Genomic DNA, 25,654 nt, shown 5'->3' with positions numbered 1-25,654 from the left:
CCACAAGATATGTACATTAAAACGTGAGCTTACTGTCCATGTAGTATTTGAAGATGAGACCTTCCAAAAGGTGATAATGGTTAAATGGAGCTATCAGAGTGGAACCTTTAGGGCTGTGGTCTTTTTCTTTTTCTTTTATTATTCATTCAACAGCTTTACAGCCTGATCCCAGAACTCCCTTCTCTTTTCCCCCCATTCCTCCCTCTTCTTCTCAGTGAAGGGGATGCCCCCACAAGGGGTACCAAACCTACCCTGGCACATCAAGTCACAGCAGGACTAAGGACCTCCTCTCCCACTGAGGCCAGACACCAGAGCTCTGTCCCTCTCTCAAGTGTGGAAGAATGATCATGTGAGACTAAAGTGAGGAGACTGTCACTGGGGAGCCAGGACAAGAAGCCAGCATAGATAACCAGTCTTGTTGGTTCCTGGAACCTGGACCTCCTGTCAGCTTCTTGAGCTGTTCTGTAAGCCACAACTTCTGGAGTTCAATTATGGCTGCCCAAGCAGATTAACATAGATGTGGAAGGAGCACAGACTTTATCCAGTCAGTGACGGTTCTATACCATGCAACTTGGCAACTCAACAATTCACTTTTCCCCAAGGCTGAGAGGCTGAAGCTTCCTCCTCTCTGTGACATCATATAAAACTTGCTATGCACTTTAGTGGGTTTAATGCTACAGTACATGTCTCTATGTGGCCACAATCACCTATGCATTCTGTCATCCTCTTCTCCACTGCAGCTGCTGCATCCCAGAGAACAGTACCACCCTTGGCCCTTATGGCTCCTTCTACAGGAAGACCTGAAAGGGATATTTATCAGGCTAGCCCTTGGAGGACAGGATTAGAGTTATGGGTGTGCTCTAGAAACCATCCCAAACTCTACAGAGGACTCTAGAATAAATTGTCCATTCAGGGGCGTTGGCATTCTTGTATGTTGAAGCTACTATGTGTACTAGGGAAGGTGATATGACATGACCCCTGTAGAAGGTTATGGAGACAGAAGTAGTAGAGAAAGCCCAGCCTTTGCTTTCTCCAAAGCTATAGCAGAAGGCACTTCCTTCACAATGCTTTCTGGCCTCTCCCACTTCTGAATGTATAGTACCTTTGCTCTTTATTTTGGTCTTTCTCTCTCTCCTTCCATGGAATGCTTCTCTTAGCTGTCTCCTTTTGGTCCCACATGTTAAACATGTAGTGGGGACATGCTCAGGACAGAGGCAGGAACCAAACACAGGTAGGGCATGTGGTAAAAGAGGCATTTCTTTTTTTTAAAATGAAGTTAGAGACACTATGGGGTGGCTGAAATGAACTCAGGAGTTGACAGTGTGCATGTCTTAGATGCGAACTAGCCAGAGGAGTGATGAAGATAGGGCAGACTGATATTCACCTTTTGCAGAATGCCAGTGGGGACAGGGTAGAAGAGAATAGGCTTCCATGAGTCTAGGATGTGTTCAGCTCATTCACACATTTTTGCATCCACCTTGTGAACCTGAGTCTTTTCACACCTATTTCCCCAACGGGTACAAGGTCCAAGGAAGGTCCAAGGAAGCTATGTAGCCTGCCCGTATTCAGGAAGCTAGTGAACCTGAGAGCTGAAGCTCAGCATTCTTCAGCTCAGAGTCTAGCCTCTCTGCTAATCAATTGGGTAGCCCTGGAACAGGGTACACAGACTGGTACCTGCTGGTTCCCTGTGGGCAGAGGACAAGAGGACAAGTGAACCATAGCATCACTGTGTGAGGACACTGTCTCTGTAGTAAGGGAGGAAAACACACAGCAGAAGCAACAGGACTTCAGAGCCCAGGAGAGCTGTACAGTGGAGTGTGGGCTTCAGAGATGGGACCCCAAGCTGGCCACTGAAACACAAAGATTTCACCAGGCATAATGTTCTTGAATAAAATCAAAAAGTACAAACAAACTTGAGAGTTTTAGAAAAAAAGCCAAGAATCCCAGGATGGCAAGAGTGGAGACCAGGCAGAAAAGAAGTGGCCCGAGGATCAGAAAGTAGAGAGAAGGTAGGAAATAGTTCTGCAGTCACATGCTCAGGAGAACTAGTGGTCAAGGTTAAAGCGGAGGCAGTGAGATGATGTTTGATTGGTGCTTTTCATCCTAAAGGGTTGAACCCAAGCCTGTAGGCTAAGCAGAGGCATGACCACTGAGTAAACATTCTTAGCTCTTGAACCTCAGGTTCAAGAACCTATAGGCTTTAGCTTCAACCTAAAGCCTATAGGATAAACAGATGAATGACCACTGTGCTACATTCTCAGCCCTTGATTTGTACACTTGGAAAAAAAATTCTTTTTGTGTTTTCCGACAGAGTATCAGTCAAGCTGAGGCCGGCCTGGAGCTCGCTACATAGCCCAGGGTGCCTTCAACGATGTGGCAATACTCTTACTCAAGCGTCCACACACTAAATTCAAGTGTGAGCCACCGCACCTGGTTTATAGCATCTCTTCTGAATTAGTGAGCATCACGTGAGAATCCAGAGATACTGACTTCCCTACAATTCCAGCCACACTGAACTTCCCTTAAAACATGACTCCTGACTGTTGGGGGCAGAGCCCAGTTGTCACTCCACCTAATCCACAACATCAGATGCCTTGGCTTTCCTCCAGAGCGATCACTCCTGATTTTCATTCTCTTTTTAGGGAAGGAGGTTGAGTCAGGTCTTGTTATCTAGCCCTGGCTGATCTGGAACTTACGAAGACTGAGCTGGCTTCCAAGTCTTGTCCATCTTCCTGCCTCAGCCTCACAAGTGCTGAGATTCCAGGTATAAGTCACGCCCAGTGCTGCTTAATATTAGAATCTGATTATTTAAAGAGCTCACAGGTAGGAAAGAGTACTCCCACAAGCTCAAGCCCAGCCTGATCTATACACTGAGATCCAGGCCAGTTGGGGCTGCAGAGAAAGACCCTGTCTCAAGACAAAACAGTACCCGCAGCTAATGTTTAACACATGGGTATTATGCTGTGTAGGAGCCTGACCTTCTTCATGCCTTTGCTCAATATGTCCATAACAGCAGTCTTCTCTGACTCCATGGACAAAATAGCTTCCCTCCACTGTGTGTGGGGCTCACCTCTCCTCATATACTTAGCACATTGCTGTTTCTTTTGTTTATCTGTTCCCCCATCTCTAGATTGTGTACTTGAAGGGAATCGTCTTTTTACAGTAATTTACCCAGCAAACACAGTACTTAGTGCACTCAACATATACCTATTGAATGAACAAATGAATGAATGAATGAATGAATGAACAAACGATGAGAACAGAACTTGATTCTGGGTAGAGGAATTCTTTGAACTCACCTGCTGAGCTTCAGCCCAAAATATTTCTTCCAAGTGAGTGGCGAACCCTTCACTGAGCCACTCCTCTGTCCAGTCTCGGGCCCCGATGACTAGGCCAAACCAGGCATGAGCAATTTCATGACAAAGACGGGTCCCACAGAGATGGCTCATGCTTGTTAAGGTGCTCTGAGAGAGGAAGATGATGTGTGGGCTGCAGGCAGTGGGAGAGAAAACATGTGGAGTCCTGTTAGCACACACCCTTGTGGCTACTCAGTGGGGCGGCTTTCTTAGCCCACAAAGTCTGTTATTACTGTGTACATGCCAGATCATGATGGATAGATGTGGCTGCGATGCTTTTAGACCTAAATCAAGTGGCAGTTTACGTTTCTGGCAGCTGTTCAGGTTGCTTTTCTGCCAGCAGTTATGCTCGTCATCAAGCTGTTATTACCTGTAATAAGTAACCTGCACCAAGTTTTATCCTGAAAAAAATTACAAGGCAATGGAAAGATTTACTATGAAATCTGGACTATAAACGAAGGACAGGTGTGAGAATGTGAAGTCCATGCTGTCAAGAGAGTGATCAAAGAAGATTGTTCAGTCAAAAAATCCTAGCGGCTCACAGGCAAATCAGGAAGTCATGTGGAAGGCCAGGAAAAGCCAAAAAGAATACAATACAAAATCTTCCATTTCACACTAGAGCTGACTGTGGCATTAACAACCAAACAGGTGCCCTGAGAGGGAGACTCCCGAGCAGCCCATACAAGAGCCCTGTGTCTATAAAACAAAGACTGTCCATGCAAGCTGCAGGCCCTTACAGACTCATGTGACCAGAGAACCATGAAAATGAAGGTGGGTGCTAACCCTCCCAGGGGTGCAAGTGGCCCCAGGGCTGGCACCAGATGGGGAGTTGTCTAATTTCATTTTCCATAGCTTCTTCTGTAACTCCAAATGCCATGATTAAAACTGCATAGATGAAGTGGAAGGAAGTGGGTGTCAGAAAGGAGAGACAAGTAGAATCTTTGCTTTGCTTACACCTTTGGCACTTAGTGTTTATCTAGAATTTGTTTATGTTCTTCCTAATGAAGAATTTCTTCTTTAAAAAAACAAACCTATCAATTAAAGCAAGCGAGCTCTGAGAACTCCCAAAGTAAGGGACTATACATACCAGTTTCTTCTTTCAAAAGCCATTTGTTTGCCATCATGTCAGTTCTGTACAAGCCAAGACATCAGCATGTAGATTTTTTGGTCCACCCCCACAGTTACCATTAGAGAAAAACCCCATCTATATTTCCCTTGCACAATATCACCCATTCAGCTCAGAGAGCTAAACTACAGTCTCGGGAGTCAAGACTGCCAAAATAGACAGCTTTCATGTGAACTAATAGTAGGGCAGGCACACAAATGAAAAAAGCATCTGCCAGGCTTTCCAGAAAGCCCACAGAAACCCCACATATTAAAAGCAGGGTTGAGACATTGAGGACAAAGGGGTGCAGTGCAACAGGCACCAAGAGTTGGGCAGATTAGGAGCTCAGACAGAAATGTAAGAAGGAAGGCATGCAGGGAACCTCCCAGCACAGGGGCCAACCTTCTCTTCACCTTACCAAGAAAGACAAACAGCACAACCTGGCATTCTCTGCCAAGTGTGATGCTACATGAAAAGCCACAACATTCCAGACATCCTGCTGGCAGCAGTGTACCCCTTAGCTAGAACAAAACAGAGTAACTTCAGACTGTCCAAACAGGCTCCAAGATGAGCCTGCCTGGAAAGGGGCCAGTGGCCAGTGTGACAGCCATGGCCACGTGGGCAGAGACCAGATGGCTGACCCTGGCTCAAGCTACAAGGTTCAAAAGTGTATGAGTGGACTTGTAGGAGGCCTGGACGTGCTTGGGCCCTCTCTTCCCACAGAGGCCCAGGCAAGGCCCACTGCAGAGAGGCAGGCCTAGAATGTTCACAGCCTCAGTACATCTACCCTGTCACCTTTTCAGGAGACCACCACCAGCGTGGTAGAGACCACTTCTGCACAGAGGCCAAGAGTACTAGATGCCTGACGCTTGCCCCATGACACTCAAAGTATCAAGCCCAGCCTGAAAACTCTCTCTCTACTGCACTTTAATGCAACCTACCCAGCCAGATTAGAGTGTTGTTTCATCCATTAATTTAAAACATGCCTCCAGCAGAGAAGGAAAGAGGCCTTTGTGACTCCCAGGAGTGGCTCCCTTCCTGCAGGAGGAATTCAATTTGGAGAGGAAATGAAGAATTTCATCAGATCTTAAGTAGGAACTGGTGTTTGATTTATTTCTGCTTTTTTTTCCCCAGGGAGGCCTGATCAGCACAGTCTATCTTACTGCTTAGAAGAGAGAGAGCATTTAGCAGCTCAGACCAAAGGCTGCAAGCCTCAGTACCAGGTCACAGCAGGCTGAGTGGACAAAAAGGGAGATGGGAGCTGCCACCTCTTCCCCAGGCTGCAGCCAATCCTGGATGTTGAGGGAGGGCGGAGATGAGAGAGATGGAGGTGGGGCAAATGTACTTCTGCAGAAGTGTCATGTATTCATATTTATCAAGCTCGAACTTTTGTGGACTTCACATTTTTCTAAATTTCAACAACAAATAAAACCTGCCATCCATATGTTTGAGAGGAAGAGAGAACCTGGAAGGAGAAAGGAGCTTTCCCTTTGCCAGCCACCCAGATAGTTCCAAAGATCACTTGCATAAAAGTCACTTGCATAAAAGCATCCTTCCCTTGTCTGGTTTAATAGCATGCTGACATGGCTCTAGGCATTGGAGGCTGGAGTGGGGTGATCTCAAGAGGAGGCATTCCCCATACCTCCTGTCCTGTTTCCACCTGCTTCCTCTTTTCTCCATAAACTGCAAAGTAATGGCTGCTGATACCAGCCACTGAGTTTACCATCAGCTCCAGCCACTGGAGTGTCTTTTGTCTCTCTCTGTTGACTGTGATCTAAAGTAAGGAATGAATCTGATACCTCCAAGGCCACAAAGCATGAACTGGAAGGGCTGGCAGAGTCCTCTTCCCTGCCTCTACAACTACTCAAAGGGAACAGCCATTTTCGCCTTCTGGCACTCACTGCGGCGATGGTCCCTAAGGGGGTGCTGTGGAGAGCTAGTTTGGGTTAAGAGACTGGGAGGGACCTCAAGAGGACAGAATTCTGAAAGTTGCTACATCCAGTGTTTCAGAGGACCTAAGTTTAGCAGAAAAGTCTGTTAGTTGCTGTCCCACCCCCTTTCATGTGCGTCTGTGTGTGCGCGTATGTCGTGGTGCACGTGTGGAGGTCAGAGGACAGTTTACCAGCTTGTAGAATCAGGCCTTCTCCTGCCATCATGTGGGTCTGGGAGAGTAAATTCAGATTGTTAGGTTTATCAGCAAATGCTTTTTACTTGCTTAAATCTCACCAGCCTAGTATAATTTTCTTTGAAATGAATAATAGTATCTAGTCACTCATTTATCCAGATGAGTTTTGGCTCAAACTGCCAAAACGACACTAACAGAATAACTATGAACTGCTCCAGAGCTGTAAAGTGTGCATGAGTGTGAGTCAGAGGTAACACTGGGTGTTCCTCTGGAGCTGTCCACCTTGTTTTCAAAGAGAAGGCCCCTCATTGGTGTGAGGCTCATTAACTGATTCTCTAGGCTCCAGGGATCCTCTTGTCTCTGCCTCCCTAGCACTGAGATTACCCATATGACTACCCTGCTGGGCTTTCCCACAGTGATCTAACCAAGCTGTGCTGTCCTTATGCCAGCATGTCCTCCTGCTCTCCTTTCCTGAGGACACACATTCCTGGCACGTTTGCTTTACACTGAGCTTTTCCTTCACTTGCTCTATCCCAACCTTAGCAAAGACATTTATCATCTTAGTTTATAGATGGTGAAAATATGGCACACAGACTCCTCTCTCCAGGTTGGCAAGTAAGGTCACTAGCCCACAGCTGGCAGGCAATGTAGCTCAACCCAGTCTCTTGACTCAGTCTCAGTCTGAAACACTCTGCCCAGATTCCCTGGGCTCAGCCATAGCTGCTGCTTAAGCACCTGGTGTGAGGACCCCGGACTTCTCAGTGTTCTGTCAGCAGAGTCATGGAAATGAAGGCACCATCCATGTCTTAGGATCTCTGTTTTCTATGGCTACATCATAGCCAGAACTGGATTGATAAAATAGGCCTTTGGCTCAGCAATGCTCTAGTCTTTTCCCAGTAAGAAGGAAAGAAAGAGAGCAGAGTAGAGGGAGAGACACTATTTCACAGCTGATACCCTGTGTTTATCTAAAGGGGCTCTTAGAGAAACAGGTGAGGTCAGACTCTAGTGTGTGGCTCCAAAGGCCCTGGAAGAGTCACACATCTATTTCAACTACAGACTGATACTCTTGGATTGGAATGGAACAATCATAAAGTAAATGTACTACATTGAAGCCAAAGATAGCAAAATGAGGGTACTGTGTAAATGGAGGACCAGGGATCAGGAAATGGAAGAGGAAAAAAACAAATTGAGGAGAGGAAGTAGAGGGAGGAAGTAGATAAAGAAAATAAGAAATTGAACAGGAAAAACAAGGATGTGGAGGAGGAGATGAATGTGGAGGCAGCAAGAACAGAAAACAGGAGCAAGTCTACTAAGATGAAAGAAGTAGCAGGAGAGTAAGGAAGTAGCAGAGGCAAACTGGGAAGCAGACACCTGAGGGAAGGCCACCGTATTTTAAGCATAGTAGGCCAGCCAGGCATGGTGGCTGTGATGGTGGTGGTGAGCTTCTCTTTGCTGTGCTAAAACACTATTCAAAACTGACTTCCTAAGGAAGGGTTTATGTTTGCTTCGACTTCTGCATTATAGTCCATCCTAGGGCAGGAACCTGGCAGTGGGAACAGAAGCAGAAACTACGGAAGAACATTGTTTACTGGCTTGCTCAGCTTGCCTTTCCCACACAGCCCAGCTATGCCCTCCACTATCAATTAGTAATCAAGAGAATGCCTTGTAGACAAGCAGCCAATCTGATGGAAGCAATTTCTGAGTTGAGAGTCTGTCTCCCAGGTATGTATAGGTTTATGTGAAATTTATAAAAACTTACTAGCACACAACTCGAGTTCTCTTCTCTAGGGAACCCTGACTAACTAACATAGTAACATATACCTTGAACCCCAGCACTTGAGATGCTGTGGCAGAAGAATCATCTCAAGGTTCAAGGCCACCCCTGGTTACACATATTCATATATTAAGACCCCATCTAAAACAAACAAACAAACAAACAAACCCAAACCCAAATCACAGCAATCTCACCAAACAAATAAAAACCCCATCAGGCCAAGTATTAGAGAGCCTTAATTTTCGGTTTGACATTTAGGTTACTTTGGGAGAAGCAGCTTGGCTTAGAAGGGTAAATGTCTCTCACCTAGGTCCCATCAGGGATTGTGGTGAGTGCTTATGGGAGATGGAGACAGGCTCTAAAGCCTGTTCCAATACTACACACACACAGACCATGGCCTAGTATTAACCTTCCAAGCTAAGTACCCAGATAGAGGTAAGATTCAAATATGGGGAGCTGCCAACACCTTGCTGAGACTGTCCTTCCTTGAGAAGTGGACAAGTGTTGGTAATGAGTGTCTTTGCTCTTCTAAAACTTCAGTGAAACTGTCTATGAGTATTTTGTGTTTTAATGTTAAAGAATCAAGGTAAAAATCAGTACTTGATTGAATTTCCAAATTTCCTGAAGAACATGAGCTGCCTTAGTGACCTCTGGTTGAAAACAGATAAACACCTTTTCTTTCTTCTCTTTCTTTCTTTCCTTCTTTCTTTTTTTACGTTATTGACATACAGGCAACTGTTTCTGGTATTTCAGAGACACATCCAAACACACCATAGGGAAAAAAAAATATTGACTGTATTGCAATGTGTGTTTTGAACTGGCTTTAATTGCACTGGTACTGAAAGCTGTATGTTTTCTGCAGGGTCTGGAGAATGTTGCTGGTAAGTACTTTTAATTAATACCCACTGCTACACACAGAAGAATAGGATTCTCCACTCCCTCACCTTTCACTGGGAGTGAAGATGCTTGTTCCTATAGAACTAATCAAATGAGCCTCCACCATGACACAGGACATGTCTTCATTTAATACAGTGATGCATTTTGCTTTGTCCTGGAAGAACAATACAATGGTGGACCAAGAACTGTAAATACACTATATACAAGAGTCTATCATTTGTGGTTTTCATGAAAGCCTGGAAACTGCTTCATGAAGAGACAAGCCTGGACAGCTTGCAACCACCTTCAACAAGAACTGTTTAATTATGGTTCCCTTTGAAATGCACTCACTTGGTCCACAAGTCAAGCCTTTCTATGATCTCCATCTAGAAAAAGAGGGTAGGGGGAATTCCCACAAAGTAGTAGGCCTACAGCCATGCAGTAGGCTCTGAGACTCTGAGGACCCAAAATTCAGTGTGAAGTGCACCTAGGTGACCTGTAGGGATTTGCAAAGGCATATTTGATACAAAAGGCCAGTCTGTATAGCAATAAGCCTGAATACAATAGAAACATTGACAGTTCTGGAAGCAAGATGCTGAAGTAAAAAGGAAGTTTTCCTTTGCCAGAGAGTAACACTGTCAGGAAGCAGGAAACTACTGATGAGGCATGACACCAGTTCTGAATTTGGCAGAAATGAAACTCACAAAAAGACAAAGGAAGAAGATGTTCTCAAGTCCCTTGACATTTGAGAGTTGGTGGCAGTGTTGATGATGGAGATGATGATGGTGATGGTCATTGAAAGAATATGGTGCTTTTATCTGAATGTTCCACCTGATTTAAGCATTGCACAGGGCACATGCAGAGATGGTCCATATTCCCTGCTGGATACACATACTTTTAATATATAAGTAAAGTTAAAGAGCAACACTTCTCCCATTCACCTCTTCACTGAAAGTGGAGACTCAAGTCTCTTGGAGGTCACTCCTCTGGCACAAGTTTAAGCTTGCCACCTCAACTTTTGTGGGCATTTTGCTGGCTTCTTAGTTTTCATAAGTTCTTTCACCTTAGTTTATGAACCAAGAGAAAACTCACAAATGCTTCACAGAGAAGGCAAAGACACATTTCAATGTAGACTGCATCAGGTACTGCAAGTTGAAATTTCTGAGGGTGGAATTAATTAGGCTTATTGTGTTTCTAAAATCCAAACACAGCTTCAATGATTACTAGCCACTAATGGCTTATAATGAAGGCAGAGCTTGTTAGCTAAGCAAACAACTGACATGTTTGTTTAAAGTGTAAACAGAAAAAAAATCATGAATTAAATGAATGAATTCATGGATTGTTCTCTGTTGCTTATAAAGAACTATTCAGCTGCCACAGTGTACATCACCACGTTTGTTAAAAGGATTAGCCTGCTGGAGTTATCAGAAATCTCAGTGTGCAAAGTGAACAGCTCTTGATTTTGGAAAGGGTCATTTCTATCAAGGAGGCTGTTAGGTATGAGGGATCACCTGACTTTGGAAGATTCATAAATAAAGCAGCTTTAAGAGCAGTAGCTAAGCCCCCTGACTTCAGATGGCAGACTCAATAGACAGACCAAATACAGCTCAAGGAGACCAAGCAAATGCCCAATGCTCTTCAGGGTGGTCCTAGAAAGTGAAAGGCAGATGGTCATTCTCAAAGCATCCAACCTTTAAAGGGCAATAAACCTTCCCAGAAACAAAATAAATACAAGTTTTATATTCAGAACCTCATGCTTCTAAGCTGACCTTTTCCCTTAGGAGCCCCACTTTTTCGATGAGGCACTAGCTGTAGCTCATTCATTTCTCTGAATGGCTCCCATGATTCTCCTCCTTTAGGCATGTTTTCCATGGTCAACATGTGAATGATGCCCATAGAACCCCTTCCTTCTAAACAATTCCTTCTCTCAAGTCGTAACTATATTCAATTCCATTTGTGTTCAGCTATAGCAACAGAAGACACACTGAGACTGCCTTGTAGCACAAGGCAGTTCACTACAAGGGACGGAGACTTCTGGTTCAGTGACTCACCAGCACAGTCAGAGCTCTAGGCTTTATATCTTCCCACTGTTACCTTTACACTTGGCACGTCACGGTCACAACCTGTATACCACAGCTCCAGCCACCATTTCATGGTCAGGCTTTTTCAATGAGAAAGCAAACATTCCCTACGAAGCCCACAGCTCCTTCCTGTTAACCAAGACCCACTTCTTTTGGGTTCTAGTTGACAGGCAGCATAGGAAAGACAAGTCTTGGGCACTTTTACTCTAAATGGCAGGTAAATTGGTAAGGTAAATGGAAGCCTACAGGGCTGGCTATAGCAGCTCAGGGTAGCGTTCTGTCTCATAAATAGCCATCCATTTTTAAAGAGAATAATAATAGCTTTTAAAAAAAGAAAGTTTCTTTCAGAAAGAGACAGTCCACTAAAACGTCAATAGAATGAGATTGAAGAGAGGGTAGCTTACCCAGCAGCCAAAGCCTTCTAGTTCAATGCACTCAACAGAGGACCAGATCCAGATATGCACACACACACACAAGCATACACACATACACATACACAGAGGCATACTCTGGAATCTTGGGCTGATTTTTTCTTTGCTACAGATCACGCTTGTTTTGCAAATGTACAGTACCTCATGGCGTCAAGACACTTGTGCTCTCATACTGCCCTGGTTGTTTCATTTCCTTTCAGACAATAAAAACGTGCAGCAATAACACACTCTTCCCATTCTCCAACTGAAATGACATCATTTAGCTGCGATATGGAACCAACAGCTTCTCTGAGAAATCTGAGCGAGGTAGTGACAACATGGATGGAAATAGCACTAAGGTAGTCAATGTTACTCTTATCAGCAATGTTTTCCTGCCATGATGCTTCAAAAGATTGAAATGGTGGCAGCTATGTCATCTACCCTACATCTCTTATCTCTGAAATTAACCATGCCTGGCCAGGATGCTCTGCTTCCAAACAGAGAGGATGAGAAGGAGCAACGGAAAGCTCGTTCTAAGTTACTAGTTTAAGGAGTGGGCCCAAGCAGTGGCTACACAGCATGGTGACCCCGTACCTAAGTCACTTATTTCTATTGAAACTCCGAGTAGGATTCATTGGAACAGACACAATCTGACAGCAACAGTAAAAACAGTACTGAAAATAACACTTGGTTCTGAAGGCTCCTGGTGCTGTGGCACAGTGCCCATCAGAAAACCAGTTCATTAGGCTCTTTAAGCAAGCACAACACCATGACAGGACCTGGTTGGATCAGAGCCAACCAACAGTCACAACAAACTGGTGACTCAGTCACAGCTAGAAGCTGATGGAGATATGAGGCAGAAGACAGGTCTGACACCTCTTTAGCCACACCATAGATACCAGAGACTGATGCCACACCCTGTCTCAAAAGCAGGTTTACTAAGACTTGGTAAGACCTGGGCTTTTTTTTTTTTCCTGCTGTTAAGGTGCTCTTAAGGGAAATTGTAGCCACTGGTTCAATGTGAAAGAAAGAAAAATAATAAATAGGAAGAGAAGACACCCGCCATCATTTTCTACAATGTTGTCACAGTTCTGTAACAGTAACAGGCCGCCCGATTGTCTTTTCCTCTTGTTTTTCATTCATTTACTCTAAGGCTCTGAAAAGTCACCTAGAGGTTAAAACATCTGTGAAAAAAGCCTTGTGTGAAGAAACAGTGGGCAATGGTGGAGAGGCAACGCTGGCAACCTTAAGTACAGCATGCTTCTGCAAACACTGTAATGTATGAAGTAAAATATTAATAGTCATTACCTCAGTTCTTCTGAGAACAGACCTGAGTCACAACTCTCTGTGGCATGATTTCCACTCACGTGCCTCACCAAGTGAGCTATTCACGTCATGAGGCCTTGGAAGCCTCAGAGCAGCCAAGACCAGGCTGACTGTGTTTCTAGACCAGAATGTCATGCAGTAAGCTGATTATTTTGGCAACTTAAATCATTGTTCCAAATTTACTGCCTCCTCTGCATTGAAGACTAATTCCTAAAAATGGATGAGGAGAGATGGTGAAAATAATTTAAATGGACAAAGGAAAAGGTTAGAGTAAGATTAATATCTCCAGAGCAGCAGCTAAGTTTGAGATCCCTCAGCTGAACTCTGATATTTGAAAGCACCCAAAGAGCCAAATATTTGTGTAGATAAATGTATTTCCAATTCCTTGAACATATGTGCTGCAACTAGAATTTTAAACTCTGTTTGGGTAACTTAGCTTGTTGGGCACTTCCAGCAGGACTAGCTTTCCCTGCCTGCCTCTGTTGGCCTCTGTATTCTCAGAAAGCTCTGAACTCTCCATGGCCTCAAACCCATCGTACTGTTTTGTATGTGATGATTTTACATCTCAGCTAAATGAAAGAATCAAAGTTAAATGCCCACTGCAGAGCTTGGGAGCATAGTGTCTTGTCTTTTCCTTACCCCTTACTTTCTCTTAGGTTGGTAACTGCTTTCAAATCAGTGTTTAGCATTGATCCCTCAAGTCCCCTGTAAGATAGTGTAAAGAGGTCATTCCACATTTAATGGCCAGAGGCCTAGAGGAGAGCATGGCAACTTCACCCAGCAGAATGCAACTCTGGAGTGGCTGGAGACTGGCCCAAATCTCTCTGTGCCACAGCTTTGCACCGGAGCCCCAGGCTAAATGGCTTCTTTCAGTGGTCAGCCACATTATGGTTTGTCGAAAGCCACATAATAAAATTCAGGGTGGCTGGAGACATGGTGGTGGACTGTAACCCACCCACAGGCAAATGACGTCAAAGACTCTAGAAGGGAACACTGGGCTTCTCTGTTCTCCTGAAACTTCTGCTGTGTCAAGCAACTTGAGAAGGAAGCAGACTTTCCACTAAGAAATCTCTACTTTGGCAGTCATCAGAGACAGACTGGTGTCATACACTTCTGCTCACAGGAAAAGTGCAGAAAATTAATTCCACAAATTAAAATGAAGAGACTCAAAGTTTAAAGACTCTCAGAGCTAAAAAGAAACTTGGAGGTCCAAATCTGAGGCTCAGAACAGACTGAGAGAAACCCTTGCCTCCACATTTCCCAGGTGCCCATCCAATCTCCAGAAAGTTAACTGCTTGTTTCTTGGTTGGTGACTCAGAGGACACAGTGCCCAGTTCCCATCTGCAGAGGGAGAGGTGGCATCTACAGAATGGCCACCCTGCTTGTGAGGTAGCTCAGTGAAAGTTGCAGTGTGCATGTGGGCATGTGCGTGTGTTTCTGTATGGAGTGAATATGGACACGTGCATGCATATATGTGTGTGTGTATGTGTGTGTACATGTGTATGTATGTGTGCACGTCTCTGTGCACATGTGCCTATCTGTATACATGTACATGTATAAGCTGTGGAAAACTAGGCATGTTGTCTCTTCCACAGACAACATAAACATTTGAACAGCTTGTTCTTGCTGGAGTCAGAAGCTGAACAGCAGTATCTCCACCTGTACCAGGGGCAACCACTGGATCCAATTGTTGCTTGATTTTTCTTCTCTTTCCAAGGACCCAGAAGGACACTTGAGAAACAGACATCACAGAGGAATGCTGTCTGTAAAACATAAAGACACACACACACACACACACCACCACCCCAACCACCACCACCACCACCAGGTTACACACCAATAAGGGGACATGATGGTCCTGTTGTGTCATGTATAAAGCTGCCTGTATTTTCCTCAAGAAATTAATTTTCCAATGGCAAGAAGGGTAACCCTTCAATTAATACAGTCAACAGTGATGCCCTTTCAATTTCTAAAGGCCCCTCCCATTTCTCTCTATGTCATCAAACTTCAATAGCTTTGTGAGAGCTGTAGTCTGTTTCCCCTTTAGGTGAGAAAAAAAGAGATTTAGAAAGTGTAAAGGACTGGGCTTGGTTACAGTATGCTAGCAGCTGATGAAGGGCATTTCTTCCTTCTAATACCACAGGTAGCACACATAAGAACCCATCTCTGCCTTAGTTCACAAACTGATTGCATTCTGGAATATGTATTCTGGGTCCAAGTCAGAGTGAGACAATTAGGGCAAAGGGTGGACAGTGATAATAAACCATTCATTCTTTCTAGAAATATTTACTGGTAGTACCCTGTCAGGCCTGCATTAGGGACACAGGCTACAGAACAATGAAAATGGACATGGATTCTGGTCTGGAGATCACAGTCTAGGAGGAGAGATGCTCAATAGAAAAGTTCCTCACTTACTAAATGACTCACCTTCTTAACTCAGTTCCTAGATTCTCACAGCGCAAAGGCCAGGCTGTCTTCGGCTTTAACTCCATCTCCTTTAGCATTCTCTTTTGCTCCCTCCTGACCTCAGCAGAACCTGTAATGCCTCCCCCTCCCTGCCAACATGACAAGGGTGATGGATGGATCCTCTCTGTGTCTGACTGTTGTATTCTAGGTTAGCAGCTGTTAGGGTGGTTAGTATTATCTGATTGCTGATAGATCCCATTATTTATAGCTTTCCATCACAGTTCTTACTGGAAATCCTGTGTGTGTGTGTACATGTGTTTTCCAGAGTATGTTTTATGTGTGTTTTAATACAGTTAGACCATATATGTGATGTGAGCAACTTTCTGAAAAGGGCTCAATAACGTGCAGAGGGAAAGGACATGTGAATTATAGTCTGTCCCTCCAAATCTAACTACAGGAATGACAGAACAGGAATTTTCACTGTTTTGATTAAATCTAAACTTTTACTTTTCTTCTTCTGTATGCAACTCCTAGTTTCATGCCCACGTGAAGGCTACTCCGAATGCCCTCCTGGAGATTTGGAGATATGGGATAGTCATTAAGGCAATTCCCACACAACTGAGTTTACAGTGTTTTGAAGTCACTTGTCTTAGATTATATATACACACAGCACAAAGAAACCCAAGGTTTTAACTTACTAAAAAAAATAATCATTGCCCTCCATTTGCACAGAGATGACTACAATGAGAAATGAAAGGAGAAATCAAAACGGTACAAAAGTATCACAACAGCAGAGAGAATTTTCATGATTTGCTTTATTCTGCAGCGACACAAGCTACCCCCTATAGCATGTCCATCAAGAAGATATCTGTTGTGCTTTTGTGCAATAGACAAAGATGCTTTTATCAATTCTCAGAAGTCTGCAGGACACACCATTCATGCTGTCAGCTCCCCCAGATCCTTTCAACAAATAATGAAACCCATCAGGGACAAATGTCAACATACTAATTTGTTAAATTCAAAACAAAAGCAACATTTGGGCAAGGCACTTCCCTTCATTTTCAATCAGCTGAGTCTGTAGCAGCCCAGAGACCATGCAACACTAAATAGGGAAGCTCTGTGGTGACCACATTGGGCTATATCTCCCTGCAGCCACACTAGCCAGGCAGTTGACAGACGTGCTGATCCGGACTTCCAACTCTGTCCAAAGTTCTATAAATTCTAGAAAGATCCGAGTGCCAAGTAACAGAGATCAAATGGGGTTCACATGAATAAGAAAATAAATCAGAGATATAAAAAATTGACATTCCTTGAAAGGATACTTTCAATCCAGTTTAAGCCCAACCACATCAAACTGGTTTGTGTTTATTTGGTTGTTTGTTTGGGGCAGGCTAAAAAAACATTTCATTTCTGAGCTATACCCCCTAACTACAAAACACAAATTGGTGTCCAGGGATAGTATTTCATGTACTCCAGGCTAGCCTCAAACTCATTACATAGCTGAGGCTGACCTTTAAGTTTTGATCTTCCTTGAATGCTAGAAGGTGTGTGCCACCATGACAGGCCAAATGTAATTAACAATATGAAATACACAAAAAAGTTTTACCTGCAAAAAAACACAGCTTCTACACAAGCTGCCTGTGCTGTGTTGGTTTGGTTTACTTTTTTAAATGATTACAAGGTCCAGTGAGATGCCTCACTGGGTAAAGGCATTCACCGAGCAAGCTTTGCTCTGGAGCACATAAAGGTGGAAGGAGAGAACCAACTCCACAGAGCTCTCCTCTGACCTACACACACACTTGCTTCCCCTGTGAAACTAGTTAAACTGTTTTTAATTAAAAAGAAAGCTGTTTCAACAAATGGTGGGAATAGAAAAGATCATCCTGAGCGAGGTATCCCAGAAGCAGAAAGACACACATGGTATACACTCACTTATAAGTAGATATTAGACATATAATGTAGGATAATCATACTAAAATCTGTACATCTAAAGAAGCTAAGCAAGAAGGAGGACCCTAGGTAAGATGTTCAACTCTCATTCAGAAAGGCAAACGGAACAGACATTGGAAAAAGGAGAAAACAGGGCACAGGACAAGAGCCTATCACAGAGGGTCTCTACCCAGCAGGGTATTAAAGCAGATGCTGAGACTCATAGCCAAACTTTGGGCAGAGTGCAGGGACTCTTATGAAAGAAAAGGGAGATTGAAAGACCTGGAGGGGACAGGAGCTCCACAAGGAGATCAACAGAATAAAAAATATGGGCACAGGGTCTTTTCTGAGACTTTTCTGAGGACCATTCATGGAGATAACCTAGGACCCCTGCACAGATGTAGCCCATGGCAGTTCAGTGTCCAACTGAGTTCCATAATAATGGGAACAGGGGCTGTCTCTGACAGGAACTCAGTGGCTGGCTCTTTGATCACTTACCCCTAAGAGGGTATAGCCTTACCAGGCCACAGAGGAAGACAATGCAGCCAATCCTGATGAGAACTGATAGGCTAGGGTCAGATGGAAGGGGAGAAGGACCTTCCCTATCACTGGACTGGGGGAGGGATATGGCAGGAGATGAGGGAGAGAGGGTGAGATTGGGAGAGGACAAGGGAGTGGGCTACAGCTGGGATACAAAATGAATAAATTGTAATTAATAAAAAATAAATTAATTAAAAAAGAAAACTGCTTTACATGATATCCAGGGCCTAGAAGACACATATCACAATTACTGAAGAACTAGTGAGTCTGGTGTGGGCTGTGTAACCTCAGGAAAGGGTCTTAACCTCTTGGGGTCTGTTTTCTTCTCTGAAATGAAAATTACAAGCACTTGGCCGGGAAGCTTGGAATGTCTTAAGACTCACAAGTGCCACACAAGACTCTCCTATACCACTGGGTCCATGTGTGCCTTGCTAAGACTTCTGTCAGTCAATCAGCCTATTTCACCTTCTTTCTTTTAGAGAAACTAATTTAGCTGGGTTTGTGGACACTGAACTAGAGGTACAGCAAAGAGAAGTGTTTTGAACAAAGAGAAGGCAAACAGGTCTAGATATTTTAAAGTTTATCTTCTTGGGTTTCAACTTTATGTTGAAGTTTATCTTCTTGGTATCTTGATCTGAGCCAATTGCCATAAATGGGTAGGAGGAGTGCACGTGAGTCTGCACACCCTTCAGATGCCGTTCTCCCCATGGCTTTCTGTGGGCAAGCTTTGCATGTGTAGAAAATCTCATTTCTTACCTGTCTTTTAGACACAGAACCTTCCTATGTCTCTAATCCTAGATGAGGGCTAGTTGGGAGAGGATAACCAGCCACTGTGCTTTACCCTGTTACCACCTGTATCGGGAGAAAGTAGGTTGTAGACAGCCTTGGAAGTATCCTTTCCACCTTCTGAACACCATTCACTGAGTCATCCTCAGCTTCTGCACCCAACTCTAAGTATGTATGCGCCAGAAATGGAGAGAAGTGAGCTGGGTCTTCTGAGTGCTTGAGCACATCTCAAGGGGAAGCTGTGATTTCACAGGTGCTCACAGTCCTAGAATCCCAGCCCTCTGGCTCCCAACTGTTGGACCAGTTTAGCAAGGTCCTCAGAAGACTCACAGAAATATTCAAGTTTAGCACTTTTTGAAGCTAAGAGTAAGGCTGGAAAGATGGCTCAACAGATAAAGGTTCTTGTTGCCAAGCTTGGTAACCTGAGTTTGATCCCTAGAACCCACATGGTAGGAGAGGATTGAACTGCCCCAAAGTTGTCCTCTGACCTACATACTCTCTCTCTCTCTCTCTCTCTCTCTCTCTCTCTCTCTCTCTCTCTCTCCTTGCCCAATAAATGAATATATAGATATAAAGCCAAGTTAGAAGTTTGAGCTTTTATTTTTTTTTATTTTTTTTTTACTAGAAGTGAGGTTTTTCATTGCTGACTTGTTGGCCTATTTTTCTTGTTGCTAGCAACAACTTTGAGGCACTGAGAAGCAGCAGGGGTCCTAAAGAGTCAACAGTGACTCCACAGGGAGGGCATCAAGTCCCCACTTGGCAGCTCTCAGACACACTGACGTCCAGAAGCCCTGGGCTAGGAGGGTCCTGAGGGACTCAGGGGCAGTGGCAGTCCTGCAGGACAGGAGCCAGCAGAACACTGTGAGGGATGGCCAACAGGGAGGTACAGAGAGAGGATTCCTGTCCTTTATTAACTTGGAAATCTGAGGTACTCATCTGTCTTTTCTCCTTCCTTCCTTCCTTCCTTCCTTCCTTCCTTCCTTCCTTCCTTCCTTCCTTCCTTCTTCCTTCCTCCTTTCCTTCCTTCTTCCTCTCTCCTTCCCTCCCTCTTTTTTTTCCTTCCTTCCTTCCTTCCTTTCCTTGGACTTTTCCCACTAGAAGTTGGAAGATGTCCTATATCTATCAACTACACAGAAGTAACTGATTATGCGGGGTCCACAATCTACTAAATTATTTTGATGTTTCTCACCTAAGCAAATGATGTGACATTCCATACTATTTACTCACTTTTGCATGAATTAGAAATAGGAACCTGAACTGCAATAGTCTCCAATACGAAGGGCTCTATACGGGTCACGGTTGCCGCGGTCTGATGACAGACAGGATGGCCCATGTACAGTTACTGTGGAAAAGTACAGTTACTTGTCCTGTTTTCCTATTACTCAGCTGTGTCTTTAGTTCAAAGCCACATGATTTTCCTTAAAGTCAGTTTCCAGAACCTGAGACATATCCAGAATTCAAAATACTCTCTCAGCCCAATATAGATGACATTTGGACTGACTACACATACCAGTCAAGACAGAAATAAAAGTTACTGATGACACAGATGTCCCCAAAAGGTTCAGAGTTTTTCTGGTATTAGATGCTATTCCTAAGACCATAGTTTGCTTGCACTGAAATCTACTAACAACAAAGACTTTAGTCATGTGAGGAGGCGCAGAGGGGCCAATCAGTGGTGGAGAAAATGCTACTATCCTGAGACCAACTGGCTCAGAGATGGTGAGAAAACACAGTTGCTTGGCACCCCTCCTAGTCAGGTACCATGGGATGCTGGGTGGCTGTGTTGACCTCTGCAATGAGAAGAAGCCAGATTGTGTTATCCATCAGCTGAGGGGATCACTATTGATTCAACGCTCCTGGAAGCTCAAAGGTCTGAAGGCTTAGATGTCACAGAGTCCAGTTGTCACAAGGGCTACCTTCTCTGATCCAGGAGACTTACTTTACAGAGAGGATAGAGAACCCATTTCTGGTGGCCAGCAGCAGCCTCCACCCACAGGGCCTGAGGCCAGAGCTCCTCAAGGGAACACCTGCCCTGGGATCAATGGGCCCTTCTGAGCCCTCCCGGCCTAAGAACTGTGCACTGCACTCACTGTTCCACAGTACACAGGAATCTCCACACTTGCTGGGGAAAGGCAACATGTGAAAAAAAGTACCAAGACTCTGCTCTGGACTAAATTCAACTTAACATATTGATTTAACTAGTAATAGTTAAGTTGCAATTCAAACAGTGTGAGGTTTAGAGTTCTGGCTCCTACGTCTTATTAAATTTCACCATTTAATGACCATTCAAGTGGCAATGGAACTCTATGTGAAAATCAGCAATGGAAGGAACAGCATTCTCCACTGGTGCCAGGTCACTCTCCATGGTATCCACTGTGGCAAGTTCCTGTGATTCTTTCCAGAAACCAGTTTCCAGGTCTGTGTAGACCATCACACAGTGGACCTGGCCTCTTTTGTCCTTGGCTGACACTGTCTGAGACCTTCTGCCACACTTGTTTTACTTTAGCCTTATTAAAGGCTGCAGAGAATTCTACCCAAGATGCCTCAGGATGGGCCTGTCTTGGTCCTATTCACAGACACCTCCTGAGAATCTGGGGCACTGGTTTTTCTCCCCACTTTCATGTATAGAGTTCCTAACTGTGGACACACTGAGCCAAAAATATGCATTAAAACTTTATGAGTATTAACTAACTGGGAAAAGTTAAACCAATGTCTGCTCTCATGGAAAGTAAGTCAGAACACCAGCTTTGGTTAACCGACTGCTTTGCTCCGAGTTATATTGTATTTTTATTTGGTGGAATGACATTTGACAAAATAAAGCCATATTATTGCCATGTTTTATAAATGTAAATCTCGCTTCTTCTTCCATTTGGCTTTAATTGTTGCAATGGTCAACAACAGCAGTCAACTTGAGATAAACAATCAACCCAGGATGGGCCTCTGTGCATGTGGGGGAACTGTCTTGATGAGGAAGTAGGAAGACTTGTCCACTTTGGGTAGCACCATTCTCTAGGCTAGAATCCTAGCCTGTATAAAAAGAAGGGCATGAGCTGAGCATAAGTACTCATTACTCTCTTCTCCCTAACTGTAGATGCAACATAACCAGCTGCCTCAACTTCCTGATGCTGACGGCTTCCAGCTATAGCAAAGGACCCCCTGGAACTGTGAGCCAAAACCCTTTTCCTGTTAAGTTGCTTTCTGCTACGAGTATATTAATTATAGTAAGAGAGAAAAAAAGTAGATACTACAGAACTCCCTCCCAACCTTCCTCCCTCCCTCTCTTTGTTTCTTTCTCTTTCTTTTTTCTTTTCTTTCTTCTTTCTTTCTTTTTCTTTCTCTTTCTTTCTCTTTCCTTCTTTCTTTCTTTCTTTCTTTCTTTCTTTCTTTCTTTCTTTCTTTCTTTCTTTTTTTGAGATAGGGTCTCATGTAGTCTAAGCTGGCCTAGAGATTCCTATGCAGACAAATAGCACCTTGAACTCTGACCCCCCTGAGTGTGGGATTATAGACATGTGCCATCATACCCAGTTTATGTGGTACTGGGATCAAGGCAAGCTCTCTCCACCAACTGAACCATGCTTAGCCAAATATAGAACTATTTTTAATTGAATTCATTATTATTCTTTTTGAGACAGAGTCTTACCATGAAGCACTGGTTGGCCTGGAACTCCCTATGTAAACCATGCTGCCCTGGAGCTCAGACAGATCCTTTGCCTGTGCCTTGTTAGTGCTGAGACTAAAGGCTCGCATCTGTCTCTGTCTGTCTGTCTCTGCCCACCCCCTCCCAGGACCTCATGAGGCCCAGCCCAGCCTGGCCTTGATCTTGCTATGTAACTGAGGATGACCTTACATTCCTGATCTTCTTCCCTTGGTCTCCCATGTGTTAGAGTTACAGGCTGATGTTGCCATACCACATTAGTTCTTCTTTTAAGTCAGGATCTCACTGTGTAGCTCAGGCTGGCCTTAAACCCGGGAGCCACCTGTGCTAAGATGACACATACGTGCCATTACACCAAGTTTGCAGCTAACATTCTTTTTATGTAAACATGTCCATCATTTTTCTCTTTATATCAAGGATTTTGTCTAACTGTAAATTTTTTCTCATATCAAGAGAATAACAAATTTAAATGTATGTTTTCTATTGCAATATGACTTTTTAAATATTCAAAATCTCAGCTGGAATCTATCCTGGTGAAAGAATCATAACATTGTATCTAGATAAATTCCTAACTGATAACTGGTTGTTACGGAAATATTTGTTATCAGTCACCTTCTTTTGGCTGCATAGAAAGCTTAAGGCCACCTTAGACTATGAGAGACTCTTAGTCAAAAATAAATATGGTACTTTAGTAGCTTACTTTCTTTTACTGTTACTGTGTTAAAATACTCTTGACCAAAGCAACTTACAGGAAAAGGGTATATTTGGGCTCACAGTTCAAGGTGGCCATCTGCCATGGTAGGGAGGTACTAACAATGGGAGGTTGAGGCAGTTGGTCATGCTGCATCCATATTCAGGGACAAGAGATGTGAGAAGCCTCTTTATAATATGATAGGGAAAGTTCTAGATGATCCTTCTATGGCCTGTGGTCAGCATATTCATCTAATAAACACTCTCTGGTATGAAAAGCTGGTCATTCATGTGTTCTTAGAAAACCATTTATTTCAGCCAGACTGTCAGAATGATTTTCTGAGAAGTTCAAAAAGTATTCTTTATGATTCATTGAGTTTCCTTTGCATCTGTTATTTGCATCTTTTCATTCCAGCCTTCTGCATTAGCTCTTCTTGTCCTTCTAATTTCACTAGCTAATGTGATCTGTTTCACTGGCCTTGGCAAAAAACCAACTCTCGAAAGTCCTTACCAATTCTGGCTTTCTTTTTCATGCTTTCTAATGAATTTGTGTCCGCTTTGATCTTCATTTCTTCTGAATTGTTTAGGCTGATTTTACTGTTTTTTGGCCTCTTGAAAAGTGATCTTGGCCATGAATTTTTAATCAAGAAAACTTTCAGTAATACCGCACAGATTTGAACCACAGGGTTTTCATCTACATCATTTTCTAGATATTTTATATAATAGATTTAATTTTTTTGACCCAGAAGTTAATAGAGAGGGCTTGGGAGGGAGGAGGTAGCTTTTTCTCTTTCTTTACTTCCTAATGTTGGACTTTGGTTGCTTTGTAGCCAGAAATATATTTCTGCTTCTGAGGAACAAATTGACATTTTCAGAAATGACTAATGTCTACAAATGTTCTAAAATCTCCCTCCCTCCTTCCTTCCCTACCTCCCTCCTTCTCTCCCTGCCTCCTTCATTTTTTTAGAGTTTTGCTATGTAGCATAGGCTGGAATCAAGTCACTATGTAACCTAACCTGGCTTCAAACCTATCACAATCCCTCTGCCTCATACTCTTAATGATCAAGATTTTAGGCATGAGTCACCATGCCCCAGTCTACGAGCAGATTTTGAACCAGAAAATTAGACATGTTTACTTAAAAGCAGGAGTGGTGTCATCTTCCTGTTTTCATCTCTAATATACCAACTGTGTGTGGTTAACTCTTGTCCAGTATCAAGGTGCTAAACAATGCATGAATGCATGAATGAAAGAATGAATGAATGAAGCTACTTATCTACAATGGCCTTGCATTTTAGAGGTTAATTGGCCCTAGATCTTTCTACTGCTGACACAAGATTGACAGACCTCAAAGTTGTTTGCTCCACAGGGACATGGCAAAATGAACTGACAGAAAAGTTAAAACAGAATTTGATAGTGGCTGTTAAAAACTGTAGTGGTTTAAATGAGAACGTTCCCAGTAGGCTCATGTATTTGAACACTTGGTGTCAAGATGATGGCGCTGTTTGGAGCCTTGCTGGAGGAATACGTCATTGCAGGTAGGCTTTGAGGCAGTCAACTTAAAGGACTGCATAACTGATTTTGGCTTATATGGTTGGCCCCAACTAGGGTGAGCCCAAATAAATCTACACCAAGATACAGCATGAGTAAACTTGTGCAAATCCTATGGAAAAATATATTGAAAATAGAGGGAAAAAGTAAACTGCTCTAAAGGTACCTCAACTACAAAGGCAGTTTTCCTACCAAAGTCCAGGAGGACAAAAAGAGGTGAGAGTACAGTGGTCCTCAAGTGCCATCAGATACCACCCCCTCTTTAGAAGCAGTGAGATGATCTTCCACCAGTAAACAGGAAATAAAGGCAATCTCAGATTGAGGGAAATGAAGGGATTTGTGTGGGCAGACGAATTCATAAAGAATGGAAACAGTATTTTTTCCAAGAAACACACACACACACACACACACACACACACGCACAAGATTACAGAGAAGGCTGGGGTATCATGAGGAAAGGGACAGAAGGGTCAACTACAGAAGACAATAGGACAGCTATTCTTCATTACTTTTTCTTCGGAGGAGTCTTAATATGTAATCTGAGCTGTCCTTGAACTCTTGTTTCTCTTGTCCTAATCTCCTCCATACTGGATGACAAGTATAGACCATCACCTGAAGCTACTTCATAAGTTTTGAAAAATACATTTTACAATTGAATCAAACTTCTAACACCAACTGACATGATACTGAATGTTACCAGAAGAAATATTTGAGGAAAATATTCCTCAAGAGTGGAGGAATAGGAAATTGAAATGCTAGGGTTCTGCATTACATTGGATAAGGTTAGTGTTACTGACAGTAAGTTGTAAGAAGATATGTATAAATAGTAGCATCTCAGTACAATACTAGAAGCCGTAAAGCACAATACACTAAAATTAATAAATAATCAAAATAGAAAGCAATAAAAAGAATTTTAGTGAAGCAAACATGAAACAAATAATAATTACATTAAATGCAAATGGTTTAAATCAGAATCAGAAAAAGAACTGAACTGTACAAGAACCTATAACAAGTCACTCTGAACATTATAACACAGGTGGGCTGAC

At 43.3% G+C, this 25,654-nt stretch overlaps 1 protein-coding gene across 27 annotated transcripts in view; it reads right to left on the bottom strand.

Annotated features, from left to right (window-relative positions):
* Window positions 1–25,654, bottom strand: part of Aopep (aminopeptidase O (putative)) — a 293,944-nt gene that overhangs the window by 129,153 nt on the left and 139,137 nt on the right. For 26 of the 27 annotated variants that reach the window (XR_009590799.1, XR_009590807.1, XR_009590806.1 and 23 more), the window contains one exon: window positions 3,300–3,489. The exons of the other annotated variant lie outside the window; for it this stretch is intronic. Coding sequence is in view for 13 of the 26 variants with exons in the window: in XM_060380323.1 (XP_060236306.1) it covers window positions 3,300–3,489 (190 nt within the window). In the remaining 13 variants the exon portion in view is untranslated. The remainder of the gene's footprint in view (window positions 1–3,299; window positions 3,490–25,654) is intronic. 27 annotated transcript variants of the gene reach the window in all.

This window comes from Meriones unguiculatus, chromosome 3 (genome assembly GCF_030254825.1).
Source record: "Meriones unguiculatus strain TT.TT164.6M chromosome 3, Bangor_MerUng_6.1, whole genome shotgun sequence".
Taxonomy (NCBI): domain Eukaryota; kingdom Metazoa; phylum Chordata; class Mammalia; order Rodentia; family Muridae; genus Meriones; species Meriones unguiculatus.
Note: the sequence above shows the minus strand (reverse complement) of the source record. Positions and strands in the feature narration are given on the sequence as shown.